Source organism: Bolinopsis microptera, chromosome 1, assembly GCF_026151205.1.
Source record: "Bolinopsis microptera isolate Bmic1 chromosome 1, MBARI_Bmic_1.0, whole genome shotgun sequence".
Taxonomy (NCBI): Eukaryota; Metazoa; Ctenophora; class Tentaculata; order Lobata; family Bolinopsidae; genus Bolinopsis; species Bolinopsis microptera.
The window spans coordinates 23326701-23347965 of record NC_087072.1 but is presented as its reverse complement, the minus strand read 5'-3'; the positions used below and the strand labels follow the sequence as shown (position 1 = coordinate 23347965).

General features: G+C 43.3%; 2 protein-coding genes across 8 annotated transcripts in view; one reads left to right on the top strand and one right to left on the bottom strand.

The window, feature by feature from the left end:
- The window catches only part of LOC134825041 (uncharacterized), an 852482-nt gene that overhangs the window by 139169 nt on the left and 692048 nt on the right, over nt 1-21265 (top strand). The window lies entirely within an intron of this gene.
- The window catches only part of LOC134825001 (GATOR2 complex protein WDR24-like), a 43055-nt gene continuing 36820 nt past the window's right edge, over nt 15031-21265 (bottom strand). For all 7 annotated transcript variants that reach the window (XM_063837090.1, XM_063837049.1, XM_063837057.1 and 4 more), the window contains 2 exons: nt 20788-21069; nt 15031-15824 (listed from right to left, as the gene is read on the bottom strand). In XM_063837090.1, the coding sequence (XP_063693160.1) occupies nt 15555-15824; nt 20788-21069 (552 nt within the window). In that variant the 3' untranslated portion in view covers nt 15031-15554. The remainder of the gene's footprint in view (nt 15825-20787; nt 21070-21265) is intronic.

Here is a 21265-nt window from a genome sequence, read left to right as displayed (position 1 = left end):
GATCCAGGTAGCGTACTCTAGTGCGACAAAATATCCTGACTTATTTTCAAGTTCAGGTCACATCCTATCCTTCTTATGGACCATTAAGTGATTCGTCGGGTCGGTTCACGTCACTTATTTCGAAGTGATCTTGAGAATACGATTCGTCGGTTCACATCACGTGTTTCGAAGTGATCCACTGATCACAACCCTTCGGGTCAGTTCAAGCCACGTATGCAGTGTGTGATCCACCGGGTAACTCGTAAGCAGCATATGATCCTCATTCCTATCACGCATCGTATGAAGGTATATCTCCGATTGGGATAACAAGTTCATATGCTTGGGCCATATATAAGGTCACGATGATTCTACCAAAGCATCGAACAACATCAACATGTCTTCATTCCTAGAAGCACGACGACATGACCTACTGGCGATGCACTGAGAAGATCTGCTCCGTACTTCTCAGTTTGATGAACGACACTACTGTGACCAGTACGAAGACCCATTCCCACCCTCCTACTCCTGCAGCAAACTCTGTCTACACAGCAAAGCAGAACATGAAACGGAAAGCCTCCGATACTGACCTCCCTACGAAACACCTAATTGCTGACGCTGTTGGACCCCTCTCCTTCGAAGCCATGTCAAAACTCAACTGTCAGCAGGAATCCCTCGCTAAGATGGCACGCACAGCTCCTAACTCCTGACTACATCAGAACGAACGGTGGCGGAACCTTCCTTCTTTGGGATTCTACCTTTTCAGCAGAGAGAAGAAGATCTTTCCTGTGGAAAATATGGATTGTTTAGCTGAGGCCCCTCATCTTGTCATCGATGGTACCTACAGCACCTCGACTAACTTGTTCACGCAGCTGGTGACTATCCACTGACTCTATCTTGACGGCTGGAGAAGGAAGATGCAGCAACATGACCTAGTGAATGTGTAAAGTGCTTTGTCGCACTTTAGTTCGTGTCGCACTACAGTCCAGGTAGCGCACTGTAGTGCGACAGTGTCGGCCTTGAACATTCTCTGTCGCACTAGGGTACGTGTCGCACTACGATCCAGGTAACGTACTCAACTGCGACATGGTCGATCTTGGAGGTTTCGCACTAGGGTACATGTCGCACTAGAGTACGTGTCGCACTACAGTACGTGAACCGTATATACTGAGAAAAATGTCGAAGTTCCGGTGATGCAGATGCGCACTCAAATTTTGGCAGAAATGCTGAAGGAAGTGTGGTTTACATAAAACTCTTAGACACATTTTGGTCTATAATTCGGTGTGTCTCTAATATGATATTTGCCAATTATTTGTGGCGTGATCAAAGCCGCGCACACGTGCGAATATATCTATCAATGGAATGTACAAATGTGTATGGTGTGTGCGAAGCAAATTTATAAGTGTAGCCGCTGTAATCTATAAAAACATATTATAAGCTATGATTCCGTTTTATTACAGGATCTGGCATCTGCCTTAAATATTACTGATTTTATCAGTGACACACACTATAAACTATGCAATGTTACCTGTTTCTTTAATAAACTGCTCTGACAAGTACACGGCTAGGGACTGCGAGTCTATCAGCTATACTGCATATCAATAAGGAGTACTCCTTTAACGGAATTAAATAATTAAAGTAGAAAGTGATCGATGGAGCGGATTTTTAGAAGTACAGGAGAGTAAAAACTGAACGTTTGCATCGCGTCTTTCGCTAGACTATAGTGATAAAGGCACAGACAGTAAACGACCGGGACATGATGTCAAGCCTGACCGGGACCGGGACCAAGAATACTGAATTAACCGGGACCGGAATCATAAATCAATTAAACAAATAATCAATTAAACAAATAATCAAAGTTTTAGCACATTTTACAGCATAAAATTTAAACAAATGAAAACATATAATGCTCTTAGTCTGATCTTAGTGGTAAATGGCCATTTTTTCTGAGCTGTATGATTTTTTGACAATCAACTAGCGGGGCAAGGAATTTACTGGCTGGTAGCTTTTGTACACACCAGAACGCTAGTCTGGTTGATTAATGACCAAACTAGAGGCGTTGATAGGAATTAGGCATTATAATTTGTGGGTGTAAGAGGGAATATTTGGCATGTACTATTCTAGCAGCTATTTTGTAACAAATGGTCTTTACAATTATTAAGGACGGTAAGTATTTTGGGTGTTCAATACTAAATCATGGCTAAATGTCTAAGTGGGGGCCGTGGGTTTAAATTTAGGGGAGGAAAAAAATGAATATTGGGTTATAATATTAATCATAGATGTCAACCCTGATATAACTATTGTACTAAAAATTTGATCATAATGCTTAGGGTCTTTATTAGAATTCAAATTGGATACAAAAATAGGATCTCTTTACACTACACTTACTCACTCACACATCACATTTAACTTGACAGAGGAATACGCTGGCAGAGTAAGTCGATTTGGTCATGAAATTTTGGTGGTCAGGTGGAATCCCTGCAGGAGCCTACGAAATTTTAAGGTTACAAATATCAAAATCTTTATTTGTCCAGTCACACACGGCATGACAATGATGGTTGGCAAGTAGTGAAGATTTCAGTCTGGATTTCAGGCAAGAAATACTAACAGAATAATCAAAGATTTTAAATTAGGGGTTATTATATTCCATATTTTCGTTGACCTCGTGTTATGGTTGTCTGGGGGATCCGCATAATTTGACCGGGACCAGGACCGGGATGAAAAATGTGACTTGACCGGGACCGGGACTGGGATAGCTCAAAATTGCCAATCTCGGTACCGGGATTCCCGGTACCGCGAATTCCGGTCGATTATTGGTTAATTCATGATCATAATTTATTACTCAAACTTGTTTAGCAATTTTAAACATTGTTTTATTTGGCTCAGAGGATATTTAAAGATGAAATTCACAATGAATGAAAGGAAAAACTTAAAATCACAGTGAATGAAATTATGTAAAAGATCCCGGCCAAAATCCCGGCAAATTTGAGTGATTGACCGGGACCGGGACCAAGAATCCTGAATTAACCGGGACCGGGACCAAGACCAGGATCATAAATCAGCATTTGACCGGGACCGGGATAGCTCATAATTGCCAATCCCGGTACCGGGATTCCCGGTACCGGGAATCCCGGTCGATTACTGGGCACAGATCAGCTGGATGCTTGAGAACAGATCCATCAAGTGATCAAAAGATACCGGAACCAGAACCACGATATGGGTTGAGGAACAGAGCAAGTTTGCGACCTCCGGACTATTACAGTGATAACCATCATCTACAATTAGACGGGTGACTGATTAACAATCACAAGCAATATTTTAGTAATGCCAGATAATCTGGCACGGTTTCAAGACTGGGATTGAGTGTTACCCAGGCCCAACCGAGCACAGTTCACCTATCAGTTATAGTTGGCATAGTTCTAGCCACGCTGCTAGATTACATCAGTATATGAGTCAGGATGTTTATTATAGTATTTGTCTTTAAACATCTAATAAAAGGTAAAAATGCACACGATACAAAATTCAACCAATTCTGCCACGAGTTTGTATGCTGGGTTGACTGTAATGGGCTTTCACTTAATCTAAAAACCTGCTATATGATTTTCGGTGTTAGAAATACTGACAATACTCCATATATTCATATTGCAGACACACAATTAGATCGTAAAAGGGAAGCACGGTTTCTTGGCGTTATAATGGATGATAAATTAACATGGTCTAAGCATATCGCAGCTGTTAGAAAAAATGATGGAATTATGTCACCTACTGTAGGAATTATATCACCTACCGATTCAAATAAGGCTACAGTTATATCAAAGTTTTGTTCAATCGCATTTAAACTTCTGTTCAATTATATGGGGGTTTGCAGCAAAAAATCATATTGAATCACTCTTCTCACGACAAAAACAGGGTATCAGGGCAGTAATGCCAGGTTACATTAATTACTTTTACAAAGACGGTCGACTGCCAGAGCACACTAAACAATTTTTCAATGACAATGGTATGCTCACCGTGCACAGTGTTATTGTAAAAAACACACTAATTCTCATGCACCGAAACAAACACTTCCGTAGCTCAGTCACTCAACAAATCCGTATGACCATCCCAGAAAATGCGCCCTCTGCAAACTCAGATCACGTGACTGCAGCTTCCTGGTTAGCCGAGTGCAACACCACATATTTCAGATTTTCGCTTGTTCTTTAAAGAACCTTTACTCTCAATTTATGCTGTAAATGCAAATGTAAGCACCCTACCCAAACTTTTTTCCATAAACCTTTTTAAATCGGCTACAAAACGCATGCTCTTGACCTGCAGAGTGAAAATGACAATGACACGTGGCCCAGTTTCCTATTACATAATATTCCAGGACTAAGAAGATCACAACGGGTTTGACAGTTACTGGATATAACGGTCATATTACTGCCCCCCCCCCTATTAGTTTAGTGAATTGGCTAATTAGTTAATTAGTTAATTAGTCAATTAGTTAATTAGTTATTAGTCATATGGTTATTATTACGTACTATATATTATATGATATTACAAAAATAAACTATGATATGTATATACGTCTTGTACACAAAAAAGCCAGAACAAACTGGGTACAGACTAGCGGCAACTAATAATAATATTAATGGATAAGCCACACATCCTAAATTCCAGGTTCATATTTACACTGCCACATTCCCGCACTATCATTATTCTTCTATCAGCACAAACCGTAATTGATTTTAATTGCTCGGACAAGTACACGGCTAGGGACTGCGAGTCTATCAGCTACTGCATATCAATAAGGAGTACTCCTCTAACGGAATTAAATAATTAAAGTAGAAAGTGATCGATGGAGCGGATTTTTAGAAGTACAGGAGAGTAAAAACTGAACGTTTGCATCGTGTCTTTCGAGACTATAGTGATAAAGGCACAGATCAGCTGGATGCTGGAGAACAGAACCATCAAGTGATCAAGAGATATCGGAACCAGAACCACGATATGGGTTGAGGAACAGAGCAAGTTTGCGACCTCCGGACTATTACAGTGATAACCATCATCTACAATTAGACGGGTGACTGATTAACAATCACAAGCAATATTTTAGTAATGCCAGATAATCTGGCACGGTTTCAGCACAGTTCACCTATAAATTATAGTTGGCATAGTTCTAGCCAAACTGCTAGATTACATCAGTATATTAGTCAGGATGTTTATCAGTAGTATTTGTCTGTGTGAGGGGGGGGGGGGGGGGGTCTTTCAGGGTGGGGGGTCATGAAACTTGATTCTGACAGCAGTTGACCAACAAACTAAGACAAATCTGATATATTATATAGAGCCGATCAACTCAAGCAGGACTGGTACATTGTTTGATTGGAAAATCTTTGTGGCCGTGTAACTTGACTTATTCTGATATGTTGACTTGTGTGGGCATGATAGTATCATTTCGAACCCATTATATGATGCATAATAGGACCTCATAATATAATTAAACCCTACAAACTCGATATATTTAAAATTAATTCTCACCTCTTATTCGAAGATCAACTGATATATCGGTCCATATCCCAAGATATGACTTTTTCTCTGTTCATCAACTGCAATGTGGGCGTAATGTGTTAAGGGTTAGAAGAATTGTTATCATAAACTTATTGTTGTAATCATGGTATTCACCAGGCAAATCATGTACAGTAACACCACGATTTACTGCACAGTTTGCTGTTTGAGAGAAAGACAACTTGTGCGATTAATCGTCGTGTATGATAAATCAGGGTTTTGATGTGGTTCACAAGCACTTAAGTTAGGGGTAAATAGGGAAGCAGTGAGATGTTACGAGAATATTAGAATAAGTCTACAACTCACCTTCGGGTTTCATCCTTTGAGCATGTACAAATTGAAATAGGTTCCAAGAGAGGTATTATACGTGTTGACCGTCATGGAGCTTCAGCAGAAAAGTATAAGGTCGAACAACGATCCAGCATTATTTTCGACTGCAAGACATCTAATAGAGATACTGGTTTTTTTCATTTGAAAATTCGATTAATTATTATATATATAAATCAAGCGTTACATTTCAGCCATACAAAATTACAATATTTTGATATACTAATTGATAAATGGTGATGTAATACTAATATAACATATAAGTTGCTTATTGTGTGCGTTGGGTTTATTGTTTAAGGGAATCAATCCCATGAAGACGCCAGGTGTGAACATTTATCAATCATTGGGAGAGGAGATTATGCAGGTTAAACCACAAGTCACAATTGTCGATATCATACATCACATTATATTACTATTACTAAAGCGTCTGACCTGTTGAACATACTGATATAATAAAACTGATAATAATTCTGGGATCAGGATAGGCATGAGCAGGTTACAGTAAAGTTACGTCTACACAAACCGAACAAAGTGTTTTAATATCGAAGTTTAGAATATTACATGCCTTTTATACTTATACAATAACAGGTATAATTACCTTTTAATTAACTGATATGAAATGCTCAAACAAGACCAAATCTCCATACATTCATTCGACGTGCATTACAGTGCAGATGGCTGTAAAAGCGAAAGCTATCCTATAATTCCTACCTAAACACTAAACAACAGCAATTATTAAGAAGCGAAATGACTAACGGTAGATCGAGTAGATAAACTGGACTAGAATAATTCAACTTCAAGCTCAAAACCATTTAGTGAATAATTTAGTGATAAAGGTCGATCGAATTCAGAAGTAAGGCTGGATCCAAATTAACGCAACAGACATGTTCTCCGCAAACATTTCGTATTAGCGACACACAAATATTCAGTACAAATACGGATGGCGCGCCGCTTTATTGTGGAGGGAACTGACTGAGTTCCCTTTTGGTTTGTTATTGTTTGCAAAACGGCTATGACCCCCTGTAGCGTCTTCGACGCTACAGGGGGAGCCGCGCACTTCGTGCGCGGCGGGTCATACAACGTATGACAAAACGGATCCATTTGGGTGCACGTGGCTCAGGTAGTTCGTCTCTCTTGGTTTTCTTCACGTCTGTAAGGGCCAGTGGCGTAACGAAGGGCCCTGCTGACCCCGCTGTGCAGGGGGGCGCCGTCTTAGGGGGGCGCCAAATCGTCGTTTGAATGTGGGACAATTTCGAAAACTTAACTAAAGTACTGATCTAGAGATTAAGAAACTGTTTGTGTGTGTAGGGACTAACGACATTCGATACTGTCAGACTGGCATATTACACCTTAAAAGCCCTCTGCAGAACTTTATGTCAAAAATTAAATCCTTAGCTCCTTCAGCAAAGATCTTTGTCCAGTCCCTCCTCCCTATACCTGCTAACGGTAACCCCAAGGGAGAACAAAACGTGGTCTCTATGAACAAACTACTCTTTAGTCTTTGTTCCAAATTTAAATTATTTTACCTCGATGTCTTTAGTAGTTTCCTTAGTTCATGGGGCGGCAGGAACTACCAGTTATTTCCCAAGTATAGTTTGGAATCCAAGAAGTGGGATATTCACCCCAATGCTAGGGGTATGGGTGTGTTAGCAAGACACTATATCTTTCTCATTCACTCAACATGGTTTAATCCGTTGGGTTACTGAGATTGGTATTTAAGTATGATTCATATTTGTTAGATAAATTATTTAGATGATGTATTAAAAAGTGAATTTTGAGTGATAGATACACCTGGGTAAAACACAACCGTGACATTGCTACACATGGGAATAAATGACCAGCAACACCGCATATGCACTGGAAAGTTTAATTCTGTTGTTCGAAAAGTTTGTGGTAAAAGAAAAGTCTGCTACGTGTCTGTGTTGTCCCAGTTATGTTCACCCATTGGATTATTTGTCAGTTCACTAATTTTATATCTGTATATTTTGTTATTTATTATTGTTATTTCGTTGGATCTATCAACACGTGTGGACAGTGGATTAAAGAATATTAGTCATATTGGTAGACCTGGTAATCTTCCCAGCCTTTATAGTAGTATTAACCTGTATTTCCTAATAATTATGACAGCATTTATTCTGAGATATTTTGATAAAGGATCTTATTATTTAAAGTGTCGTAAATCATCTGCTCTGAGAAGATCATTCCAATTCTTTCTGAGATGGATTGGTGTTCTTACTGCTCTGGTTATCTACACTTTCTCCCTGAACCTAATATTGCTTATTATATGTAACACGTCACTTTTAAATCCAGGACCTGGGAAAAAGCCTATATCTGTTTTTTATAACAATGTACAAGGTCTAATTAACACTCGTGACCTTGCGTCAGTTAACCCACCACTTAACATGACGAAAGTACATGAACTGCATGGTTTTTTGTATACAAACAAACCTGATATTGTTATTTTAAATGAGACTTGGCTGAAAAAGTCAATATTGGATAGTGAGATTCTACCTTCTGGTTATAAAATCTTTAGGCTGGACAGGTCCCTCAAAACTCATCCATGGGATCCTGAACGACCTAAGAGGTTTAGAAAAAACGGGGGTGGAGTCTTAATAGCTCATAGATTTGATCTAGATGTTACTAGTACTAGGATAGCTGTAGTGAAAGCTCAAGCTGAGTTATTGTCTGTTGTCTTAAAGCTTCCGACTGGTAGAAAGTTGTGTATTTCGACTTTTTATAGAGTGGGGACTTTAAGCGACGACAATTACGTGGAATTTTCTAATTATTTTAGAACTCTTGCATTAAAAAAGAAGATTGACAAGCATGTTTTAATAGGAGATATGAATTTGAACTGTGTTTCTTGGCCTGCTGGTGAGACATCCTGTGAACTGCAAAATGGCTTCCTGGATTTCCTTACTGGTGACCTAGGACACACTCAACTAATTAATGAACCTACACATAAAGCAGGGAATGTGCTTGATTTACTGTTCACAAATGTCCCTAATATTATTAACAATTTAAAAATACTGGATCATAATGAGGCGTGCTTATCTGACCACTTTGGTATCAACTTTGGGATAAACTTCAATGTCAGCCGCAGAAAGTCTCCTAAACGCAAAGTATATAACTATACCAAAGCCAATTGGGACGGCTTGAACTTTGCTCTGAGGCGGGTCAATTGGGATAATGTGGCTGGGTCTCATGATCCACACATTTCCTGGCCTCTTTTCAAAGATGTTCTGATTAAACTCTGCATTGAATATATCCCAAAGAAAAATGTTAAGTGTGAGTTTCAGCCGCCTTGGCATGACTCTGATTGTGATAGGGTTCTGAGAGATAAAGAGAAATGGAGAGAAAAGGCTAATGAATCTGGCAATGAGTCTGATCTTGAAAAGTTCCGTCAGTACCGCAAAGATTTTAAACGCATAATGAACGAAAAGATGAGACTCAGTGTCGAAGATGATTCTGATTCTGCCCTTATTTCCAAAAAGTTTTGGACACACGTGAAATCAAAGTCTAAGTCGACTAGGATACCTGAAACGGTCCGATACGGTGATCGTTTTAGGAACACACCAGTTGAACAGGCTAGCTTATTCAATGAATACTTCTATCAACAATTCTCCTCAAGTAGCTCATATGACATTGACATCGACATGAGCTCCAGTAACAATTTTATGGATTTGAGATTTCACGTGTTGGATGTTTTGTTAATTTTGAAAGGGGTTAAACCGGGTAAAGCCGCAGGTCCAGATGGTATCCATGGCACTGTGTTAAAAAATTGTGCGAGCACTCTTGCAAAGCCTCTAACCATGATTTTCAACAGCTCTTTTGTGACTGGATGTGTGCCGGAGGAATGGAAGCTTGCTTCTGTTGTCCCGGTACACAAGAAGGGTGAAAAAGGATCTGTTGAAAATTACAGACCCATCTCACTGACATGCTTAGTTATGAAAGTTTTTGAACGTTGTATTTCGGAAGAGTTGCTCGCAGCTTGTGAAGGGTTAATCGACTGTAGACAACACGGTTTTGTGAATGGGAAGTCTTGCACTACCCAGATGGTCCCATTCACAGACAACCTTGCACTGGCCCTGAACAATAAGTCAAGATCCGACATTGTTTATTTTGATTTTGCTAAGGCATTTGACAGTGTCTCACATGACTTAATCCTTCGCAAGCTAAAAAATTTATATGGTATTGATGGTCTGATGCTTAGATTTTTAAAGTCGTATTTACAAGACAGACGACAGCAGGTTGTTGTAGGCGGAGCTGTCTCAAGCATGCTTCCCGTGCAATCAGGAGTGCCCCAGGGATCTATTCTGGGACCACTTCTGTTTGTTCTATTCATCAACGACATGTTCTCGTGTGTTTCGGAGGATACAAATGTAGCATTGTATGCAGATGACACCAAAATTTGGAGGGTCATCGAATGCTTTGAAGACCACTATATTCTTCAAGGAGATATAGACAGGTTGTTTGCCTGGTCAATCGATAACAAAATGACTTTTCACCCTTCAAAGTGTAAGGTGTTATCTGTAACTCTGCAAAGAAATGTATTAGACAATCTTCCTTTTAATATTTATTGGTATAATCTTAATGAAGTCATAATTGATTATGTGGCATCCCATACAGATCTTGGTGTAATAATGAACAACAGGTTTCTGTGGGGTGCACATTGTGATCAATTGATATCTAAAGCAAGCTCGAAGCTTGGGCTCTTAAAGAGAACCTGTCATTTTACCATGGATAAACGCCAAAAGAGGGCTTTCTACCTTACCATTGTAAGATCAATCTTTGAACATTGCTCAGTTATATGGTGTCCTCAGCGATCGACACACATGTCGAAGTTTGAGGCAATCCAGAAAAGAGCGATCAAATGGATCAATGGACAACAGTTTGATCATTATAGTGATATTGTATTTTATGAGAAGCAGAAGGAGCTTAAAATTCTACCCATTAGATCTAAGTTCATCCATAATTCAATTACGCTCTTCTATAAAATAGTAAATGATTTGGTAAGTATATCTCTACCTGAATATATTACTGTTGTTGAAGCTGGAACAATGAGGTACACAAGGAGCACGGCATCAGTCATTGAAGGACTTGACACCAGCACATATACCTGCTCTATTGTACCAAACTGCGATAGTTTCAGAAACAGCTTCTTTTATAGAACAATGCTTCTGTGGAATGCACTGCCAGCCTATGTTAGACAGACTGAGAAAATTTCTATTTTCAAAACAAAGCTAACTGAATTTCTCTGGTCTTCTGACGTATGCTGGCCTGATTAGACGGCCCATCATGGAATATTATTATATATATATTTTACTTTATGAATGTCATACTCTCTATAATTTGCCCCTCGCACCTGCAGTAGAACGCGCCGTTTTTTCTCTTATGAAACAACCCGAAGCGCGTCACGCAGTACGTGAGTGGCTAGATTATAGATTGTTTTATTATAATATTATTTAATTATGTTATTTTGTTGTTATGTCGTGTAAGTTTGTGGAGTAGTAGCAAGAAGGTATCGTATACATTTAAATTTGTTCTCTTGATTATTTATTAATGATTTTATGTAGGGTCGGCACCAATGTTATTATGGTCTTACCACCGTGTTTTGGTTCAGCCAAAATAAATTTTACCTTGATGTTTTTACATATATTGTTTCTCACTCCAGCTGAGCCTGGTAGTGTTGAGTATCATGAATATTTTTCTAGCTCGCTTTTTCCATGTTTTTGCTTCACAGGAGATATTGTGGTCTTTTTATTGAACATAACTGTAATACATTGATGTAAAGTTTATTTGAATTTTGAAATAAAAAAACTAGCAAAACTGCGCGTTTTGCTCTAGATACACACTTTTTTAGAGATTTTTACCGGCGTATCTTCTAAAATCACCTAATTTGTTCAATTTTAGGGAGGGGCACCAAAAGGGGAGGGGGCGCCAACAGGGGGGCGCCTTTTCGGCAGGGGGGCGCCAACAGGCAACGTTACGCCACTGGTAAGGGCTTGTTTTACTTTAAGGCAATCAAGGAACTTCCAAATTGTGGGCTTCGATCAGGACAGCATTGAATGGAATCCGTGATGCCAACCTTCTGCGATTTTGGATGAGTGAGGAATCCTCATCTGTGCAGCTTCGTGTTGATTCTACATGTGAGGAGCGAAGTTAGGATTGGTGGTTGATTGGTTGCCATTGTGGATTGCGATAAATGATCTCCATACTGCTGTCCTATATGTACTCATGTCCTGTGATGTGATCGACAGCTTGTTAGGGTACGGCTAGCACGATCCTGTTCTCAACTAGTCAATCACGTATCGATGGATCAGATCTTAAGCGATCACATCAGCTTTAGAACGTCACGAGATTACCTGTGAGCTTGTGAAATACGAATGTGAACCGAAATTACAATATGATCCAAATTTCGGACAGATGTCGCCAAAAACGACTCCTGTCCGACAGCGACATCTGTCCGAAATCCCTAATTCAGCTTTCGGACAGATGTCGCTGTCGGACAGATGTCGCCCAATCCTGCACGATAAAAATAAACTTGCTCGGATTTAAAATTTTTGTACCATTGTTTTCTAGAGACTGTGAGAATTTTCACAATACCAAATTTGTCATACCTTTTTGGAAAGATCAGTGAGTTTCGCCTAGGTGCCATATTTGATGGTGCGCGGCTTTTGGAGCAAAAGTAGCTGTAAAAGTCGCGTAATTTGACCAAATTCGTTGATTTTTGTCGTATTATTCGGATATATCTTCAGTTCCTTGAATGAGATCATTCTGAAAATTGGCGACGACCTTCCAATAGGGCTTTCACAACTGTCCGAAAAATTTGGTGGATATCGGAGTTGATATTTTTCGGACACTTTCCTTGTAAGTCTATGTCTATGAGTAAGCTTACAAATTTTGGTTGCAATTGAATGTTGAAGGTCGGGAAGGATACTCAATATCTATTTGTTTGAAGAAAATTGTGCTGGCCTAAATTAGCGCTAAATTGATACATGTTTCGTATCCCAATATCAGAGATAATTTTCCGCCTTCGGCGGCGCGCGCTTCGCGCGCGAAAAGTGGCATGCAACGTATGTCAAGCGCTAAAATACCTTGTATCTTAGGTACCTTAACGGGTGATACTCGTAAAATATCTGTTCCATATAGGGACCGTCGACGAGTCCAACTCGGCGCGCGTCCTGGTAGGTTGTAAACCTACAAATCTTACCTAAGGACCCCAGGTTGATTGACGATGTCAATCCATCGAGATCGTTGCTCTGCGAAGCAGAGCAACGATCGTCGACGAAGCAAGAATGCTAGTTCGCGCGGCGCGTCGAAGCGGCGAAGTCCTCCAAGACCCCAGGCTATTATGTTCATAAACATAATAGCCTATTATGTTCAAACCATAAAGATTCGGCGGAATGACAGATGACACTGACAGATGACATAGATATTCAACAAACTGCAAGCGATAGGTTTATCAGAAGGCATAATGCAGAGAGGGAGTGAAAAAGAGGAGGGAACAAAAGTTTGTATCTGTGATCTGATCTCAAGATCACACGCCAGCGCGCTATATCACGCGCACGTGACTTAAACACTGCAATATCATTGGTCATCTTTATATCCAATGCGAAATACAAAATAGCGCGCTTATCCTATAATCCATGGCGAGTGAATTAGTGAAACCGTACTATCAGTAAGGCTCAAAAATGCTATTGTCAAAGCCTACTTTGAGAAGACTCAAATCCGTTTGTCACCAAAAAGCACCTTTAATTACTTACCCAAAAACATAGCTTCGGGTATTTTACTTGTAGCTGCTGGCCTCTTGAGTGCATAATGTAATATAGTAGGTAGTACAGTGCGCCATCGACAGGGCTCTTACTAAATCGCTCGCCCAAAAATTTCACGTGACTTTGGTTTTTTTGGTTTTGCAGCCGTACAAAACGGTTTTGATTCACGATGTCAATCCTTCGCATCTCGCCGATCTGCATACGTTGGTGGTTGCGAGAAGCATTATTGGATGATATGCGCGCGCGCGACCCAGTAGTGCATCGCGCTACAAAAAACGGTTCTACATCATACATAAACCCTAATCCCAACCCTAACCATAACCCCGAAGCTATCCATAATCTTAACCACAACCCTAACCCTAACCCGAGCCCTAAATAATCGAATTCACGTTTTACTATTGACGGATGTTACTCGTCTAAATTTCTTCGAAGTAGCGCGCGCCGCTTTCTTCTCGAAATGGCAAGTGCTACGAAATGGCAAGTGCTACGAAGTAGCGCGCGCCGGGCCAGATCATTAACAATGGTCAAGTTTTACTTTTACTAGCCTGTCACGTGACCAAAACGGTTTTTTGCCCATAACTCTCCAGGAAGCATTTTAACCCTACGTCATGGGGGGTGATTCGTGAAAGTGGAAAGGGCCTTTTCACAAGAATTTTCTTAAAATTTGGGCGAGCGATTTAGTAGGAGCGCTACACACTAGGTCTTCTAATTACAGCTTGATCGGGCAAGGGGCCATCTACTCAGGACGTCCAGCAAATACTAATAGGGAGGGGGGGTAGGGTGGTTTTGGAATTTCGGACAAATCCGGACAGGGGGAGGGGTGGTTTCTGAAAATCCGGGAATTTTGGCAGAATTTATTTCAACTCTTTAAATTTTATCAAATAGGGAGGGGAGGGGTTTTGAAAATACGGACACACCCGGACAGGAGGAGGCCTGTAAATCTGTGATTTTGGCGGACGTCCTAAGAGTAAGTTAAAGTAGATGGCCCCCGCCCCCCAGTTTGGCTGACATTTTGTCAATGTCGTCTTTCTTCTCTGGATTAGCATTCTTATACGTTTTTGTTACATTTTCGGTTAGGAGTTTATCGTTCTGTTGACACGAGGTACATGTTGGTGGTCTTGTCCGCTGGTAAGTGGTAGTGGTACTATGACCTTGCCGGAGTTGCGGAGCTTTTCAAGGTCTTTATCGAGTTTCTGCTGAAAGTTGTTTTTCGATTTCGAGAACTCGATCATCGATGGACCTTATCAACTCATACATATCATCCTCAAAAGCATTCAATTTTGAGCAGAAACTCGATACTACTATTATATCGGGACTAAGTACAGAAATATCTATTAATTTCTATTCGCTAATATTACATTATCCGATTATAAGAATAGAAAATAACAGACTTAAAATGAAACGCAGAAATATAAATGAAATCAAAGATCGTTGTGAAAGTTAATGTTACATTGTTACAATCGGATTTTAAATTATTAAAATCATCTTTTCTACCCTCTATAAACTACATATCTATGATACCTTAATAAAACAGATATCAAAAAAGGTACAAAAGAAGTTATCAAATTTTACAAGTTATTTAGTTATGACGTGTAAGGAATCTAGAATAAGAGACATTTCAATCAACGAAAGTATTATTTTATCAGTATTATAATATTCACATATTGCGTAAAGCTATAAAGGGTACTTTTTACACAATAACTATGGTTATTCATATTGTGGCTTACAGACGGGGGAGGAGGTGTTTACTACACTTTACTCTAGAGTACTTGGATAATTCAGTATTCGAAAAATAAAACTGCCCAGTTTCTGAAGAGAGGTTCCCCTGAATAAGTCTATCCCAGTTAAAACAATTTGAATCAAACTTAAATATACAGGACCCGGAATAAACAATCAAAACACATTTAACTTTGCAAATTTAAGATAGTTTCCAAATTGTCAAGAGAACTGACAGGCATGCCCGCAAGCGGCGGGACAGAGTCGATTATTCTCAAACCATTGTCTCATATGATGAGGATGGCCGCCGTGACAGCAGCCCTGACACCAGATGTAGAGACCTTTGACCGCTATTCTACAGAGGGAACACACTGCAACAATACCGCACCTGCTGCACAGGCCACTGTGCAGCACCGCCCGTTTACCGCCAACTTTGTCATTTGTGCTGCACTTGGTGCACATCGCTGTTATCACGTTCTTAGTGTTCAGTACCTGAACGCAAACCTTGTAAAAAGTGAACAATTTTCTGCGAAAATATTTTCAAAAATGTATATAATTTGAATATTATTTTATGCTGATGCATGATGGTATAAGAACTCAAAAAAATTATTATGAGTGCTGAAAGTCATGGTACCGATTTCGAGATAATTGTGATAAAGACCCCGTCCCCTTAAAGTAACCTTAATAGGATCAGGAGCCTGTCCCCCACCCCTCTCCCCTCCCCTTATAGTGACCTTAATAGGATCAGCAGCCTGTCCCCACCCCTCTCCCCTCCCCCTTATAGTGACCTTAATAGGATCAGCAGCCTGTCCCCCACCCCTCTCCCCTCCCCCTTATAGTGACCTTAATAGGATCAGCAGCCTGTCCCCCACCCCTCTCCCCTCCCCTTATAGTGACCTTAATAGGATCAGCAGCCTGTCCCCCACCCCTCTCCCCTCCCCCTTATAGTGACCTTAATAGGATCAGCAGCCTGTCCCCCACCCCTCTCCCCTCCCCTTATAGTGACCTTAATAGGATCAGGAGCCTCTCCCCTCCCCCTTATAGTGACCTTAATAGGATCAGGAGCTTGTCCCCCACCCCTCTCCCCTCCCCCTTATAGTGACCTTAATAGGATCAGCAGCCTGTCCCCCACCCCTCTCCCCTCCCCCTTATAGTGACCTTAATAGGATCAGGAGCTTGTCCCCCACCCCTCTCCCCTCCCCCTTATAGTGACCTTAATAGGATCAGGAGCCTGTCCCCCACCCCTCTCCCCTCCCCCTTATAGTGACCTTAATTGGATCAGCAGCCTGTCCCCCACCCCTCTCCCCTCCCCCTTATAGTGACCTTAATAGGATCAGCAGCCTGTCCCCCACCCCTCTCCCCTCCCCCTTATAGTGACCTTAATTGGATCAGCAGCCTGTCCCCCACCCCTCTCCCCTCCCCCTTATAGTGACCTTAATAGGATCAGCAGCCTGTCCCCCACCCCTCTCCCCTCCCCCTTATAGTGACCTTAATAGGATCAGCAGCCTGTCCCCCACCCCTCTCCCCTCCCCCTTATAGTGACCTTAATAGGATCAGCAGCCTGTCCCCCACCCCTCTCCCCTCCCCTTATAGTGACCTTAATAGGATCAGCAGCCTGTCCCCCACCCCTCTCCCCTCCCCTTATAGTGACCTTAATAGGATCAGCAGCCTGTCCCCACCCCTCTCCCCTCCCCCTTATAGTGACCTTAATAGGATCAGCAGCCTGTCCCCCACCCCTCTCCCCTCCCCCTTATAGTGACCTTAATAGGATCAGCAGCCTGTCCCCCACCCCTCTCCCCTCCCCTTATAGTGACCTTAATAGGATCAGCAGCCTGTCCCCCACCCCTCTCCCCTCCCCTTATAGTGACCTTAATAGGATCAGCAGCCTGTCCCCCACCCCTCTCCCCTCCCCTTATAGTGACCTTAATAGGATCAGGAGCCTCTCCCCTCCCCCTTATAGTGACCTTAATAGGATCAGGAGCTTGTCCCCCACCCCTCTCCCCTCCCCCTTATAGTGACCTTAATAGGATCAGCAGCCTGTCCCCCACCCCTCTCCCCTCCCCCTTATAGTGACCTTAATAGGATCAGGAGCTTGTCCCCCACCCCTCTCCCCTCCCCCTTATAGTGACCTTAATAGGATCAGGAGCCTGTCCCCCACCCCTCTCCCCTCCCCCTTATAGTGACCTTAATTGGATCAGCAGCCTGTCCCCCACCCCTCTCCCCTCCCCCTTATAGTGACCTTAATAGGATCAGCAGCCTGTCCCCCACCCCTCTCCCCTCCCCCTTATAGTGACCTTAATTGGATCAGCAGCCTGTCCCCCACCCCTCTCCCCTCCCCCTTATAGTGACCTTAATAGGATCAGCAGCCTGTCCCCCACCCCTCTCCCCTCCCCCTTATAGTGACCTTAATAGGATCAGCAGCCTGTCCCCCACCCCTCTCCCCTCCCCCTTATAGTGACCTTAATTGGATCAGCAGCCTGTCCCCCACCCCCCTCCCCTCCCCCTTATAGTGACCTTAATAGGATCAGCAGCCTGTCCCCCACCCCTCTCCCCTCTCCCTTATAGTGACCTTAATAGGATCAGGAGCTTGTCCCCCACCCCTCTCCCCTCCCCCTTATAGTGACCTTAATAGGATCAGCAGCCTGTCCCCCACCCCTCTCCCCTCCCCCTTATAGTGACCTTAATTGGATCAGCAGCCTGTCCCCCACCCCTCTCCCCTCCCCCTTATAGTGACCTTAATTGGATCAGCAGCCTGTCCCCCACCCCTCTCCCCTCTCCCTTATAGTGACCTTAATAGGATCAGGAGCTTGTCCCCCACCCCTCTCCCCTCCCCCTTATAGTGACCTTAATAGGATCAGCAGCCTGTCCCCCACCCCTCTCCCCTCCCCCTTATAGTGACCTTAATTGGATCAGCAGCCTGTCCCCCACCCCTCTCCCCTCCCCCTTATAGTGACCTTAATTGGATCAGCAGCCTGTCCTCACCCCTCTCCCCTCCCCCTTATAGTGACCTTAATTGGATCAGCAGCCTGTCCCCCACCCCTCTCCCCTCCCCCTTATAGTGACCTTAATAGGATCAGCAGCCTGTCCCCCACCCCTCTCCCCTCTCCCTTATAGTGACCTTAATAGGATCAGCAGCCTGTCCCCCACCCCTCTCCCCTCTCCCTTATAGTGACCTTAATAGGATCAGGAGCTTGTCCCCCACCCCTCTCCCCTCCCCCTTATAGTGACCTTAATAGGATCAGCAGCCTGTCCCCCACCCCTCTCCCCTCCCCCTTATAGTGACCTTAATTGGATCAGCAGCCTGTCCCCCACCCCTCTCCCCTCCCCCTTATAGTGACCTTAATTGGATCAGCAGCCTGTCCCCACCCCTCTCCCCTCCCCCTTATAGTGACCTTAATTGGATCAGCAGCCTGTCCCCCACCCCTCTCCCCTCCCCCTTATAGTGACCTTAATAGGATCAGCAGCCTGTCCCCACCCCTCTCCCCTCCCCCTTATAGTGACCTTAATAGGATCAGCAGCCTGTCCCCCACCCCTCTCCCCTCCCCCTTATAGTGACCTTAATTGGATCAGCAGCCTGTCCCCCACCCCTCTCCCCTCCACCCCTGCAGATTTCGTCGATTTCAGGTGCCGTCGGCACCATAAAAATTAAAAGGAAACATACATTTTTCCCCCTAAAATCGAACGCTTTCTGCGCAAAAAATTGACCTCAACAGAAAAAATTAAACATGGCTTCAAATCCAAATTTGAACCAAAATTTTTCACTTCCTCTCGATAAACTTAATTTTTAACCCAAAATAAAGTCTCAAAGGGGTAAATTACTCAGGTCAGGATTGTAGGCAATGATTATGCCAAACCATACATTTTTGTAAATTCATTAAACTTTCAATTTAGCCTAAAACACCCTATTTCGCAAAAATTTTCCGGGGGGCTGCGCCCCCCTAGCCCCCGCCAATGTGGTCCGCCCCTTACCTGGACCCCGCTGGGGGCCGCGCCCCCAGACCCCTGACCAGCTTGCAGCTTCGCTCGCCGACATGGACAGCCAAGAAAAATCCTGGCTACGTGCCTGAGCAAAATATAGGTTAAGGGCTTTTCAGATGATTTGGCTCCTCAACAGATACCGACGTACATAACGGTCAATATGTAGTTTAGGTTTACCTGGCCCGTAGGTTACGAATGTGCCCGAGGAGGAAAAAAAGCAAACTTAAGAAAATTTCTCGGGAACTTAAAAGTTCACCTCAAAACGAAATCTGCACCTATGCTCCCCTACCCCTTAATAGGATCAGGAGCCTGTCCCCCACCCCTCTCCCCTCCCCCTTAAAGTGACCTTAATAGAAAGTGACCTTAATAGGATCAGCAGCCTGTCCCCCACCCCTCTCCCCTCCCCCTTATAGTGACCTTAATAGGATCAGCAGCCTGTCCCCCACCCCTCTCCCCCACCCCTCTCCCCTCCCCCTTATAGTGACCTTAATAGGATCAGGACCTTGTCCCCCACCCCTCTCCCCTCCCCCTTATAGTGACCTTAATAGGATCAGCAGCCTGTCCCCCACCCCTCTCCCCTCCCCCTTATAGTGACCTTAATAGGATCAGGAGCTTGTCCCCCACCCCTCTCCCCTCCCCCTTATAGTGACCTTAATAGGATCAGCAGCCTGTCCCCCACCCCTCTCCCCTCCCCCTTATAGTGACCTTAATAGGATCAGCAGCCTGTCCCCCACCCCTCTCCCCTCCCCCTTATAGTGACCTTAATAGGATCAGCAGCCTGTCCCCCACCCCTCTCCCCTCCCCCTTATAGTGACCTTAATAGGATCAGCAGCCTGTCCCCCACCCCTCTCCCCTCCCCTCCTGGCTACGTGCCTGAGCAAAATATAGGTTAAGGGCTTTTCAGATGATTTGGCTCCTCAACAGATACCGACGTACATAACGGTCAATATGTAGTTTAGGTTTACCTGGCCCGTAGGTTACGAATGTGCCCGAGGAGGAAAAAAAAAGCAAACTTAAGAAAATTTCTCGGGAACTTAAAAGTTCACCTCAAAACGAAATCTGCACCTATGCTCCCCTCCCCCTTATAGTGACCTTAATAGGATCAGGAGCCTGTCCCCCACCCCTCTCCCCTCCCCCTTATAGTGACCTTAATAGGATCAGCAGCCTGTCCCCCACCCCTCTCCCCTCCCCCTTATAGTGACCTTAATTGGATCAGGAGCCTGTGCCACACCCCTCTCCCCTCTCCCTTATAGTGACCTTAATAGGATCAGGAGCCTGTCCCCCACCCCTCTCCCCTCCCCCTTATAGTGACCTTAATAGGATCAGCAGCCTGTCCCCAACCCCTCTCCCCTCCCCCTTATAGTGACCTTAATAGGATCAGCAGCCTGTCCCCCACCCCTCTCCCCTCCCCCTTATAGTGACCTTAATAGGATCAGCAGCCTGTCCCCCACCCCTCTCCCCTCCCCCTTATAGTGACCTTAATAGGATCAGGAGCTTGTGCCACTACAGCAGCTTGAACACTCCACAACTGGAACCTGGAGAGGAGGTCTATGTAGGAGTGGAACCAGTTTATCTCCAGGTCCCCCAGGGACATGGGGTCTATTGTTTTAGTGAGCTTCTTCTCTAGGACGAGCAGCATAGTACACGCTGTCTGTACATCTCCCTCGTTAACTAGATCTTCCAACATGTCACGAGTTAGTGCACCCATGTTTATCTTCATTAGCTCCGTCCTGCTGTGTCGCACTGATGCCATCGTGTCCTGATGCATACAGGGTAATATTACATATTGTATATTATATTATAATAATTTATATATACATATTATATACAAAATGAAATGACCGGTTGAGTCAGACAAATGTTTCAATCATGATACAAAACCATGATATCATCAGTGACAACCTACTTCACTAGAAGAGGAACAGATCAGGGGAGTAAGAGTGGAGGGGCAGAGA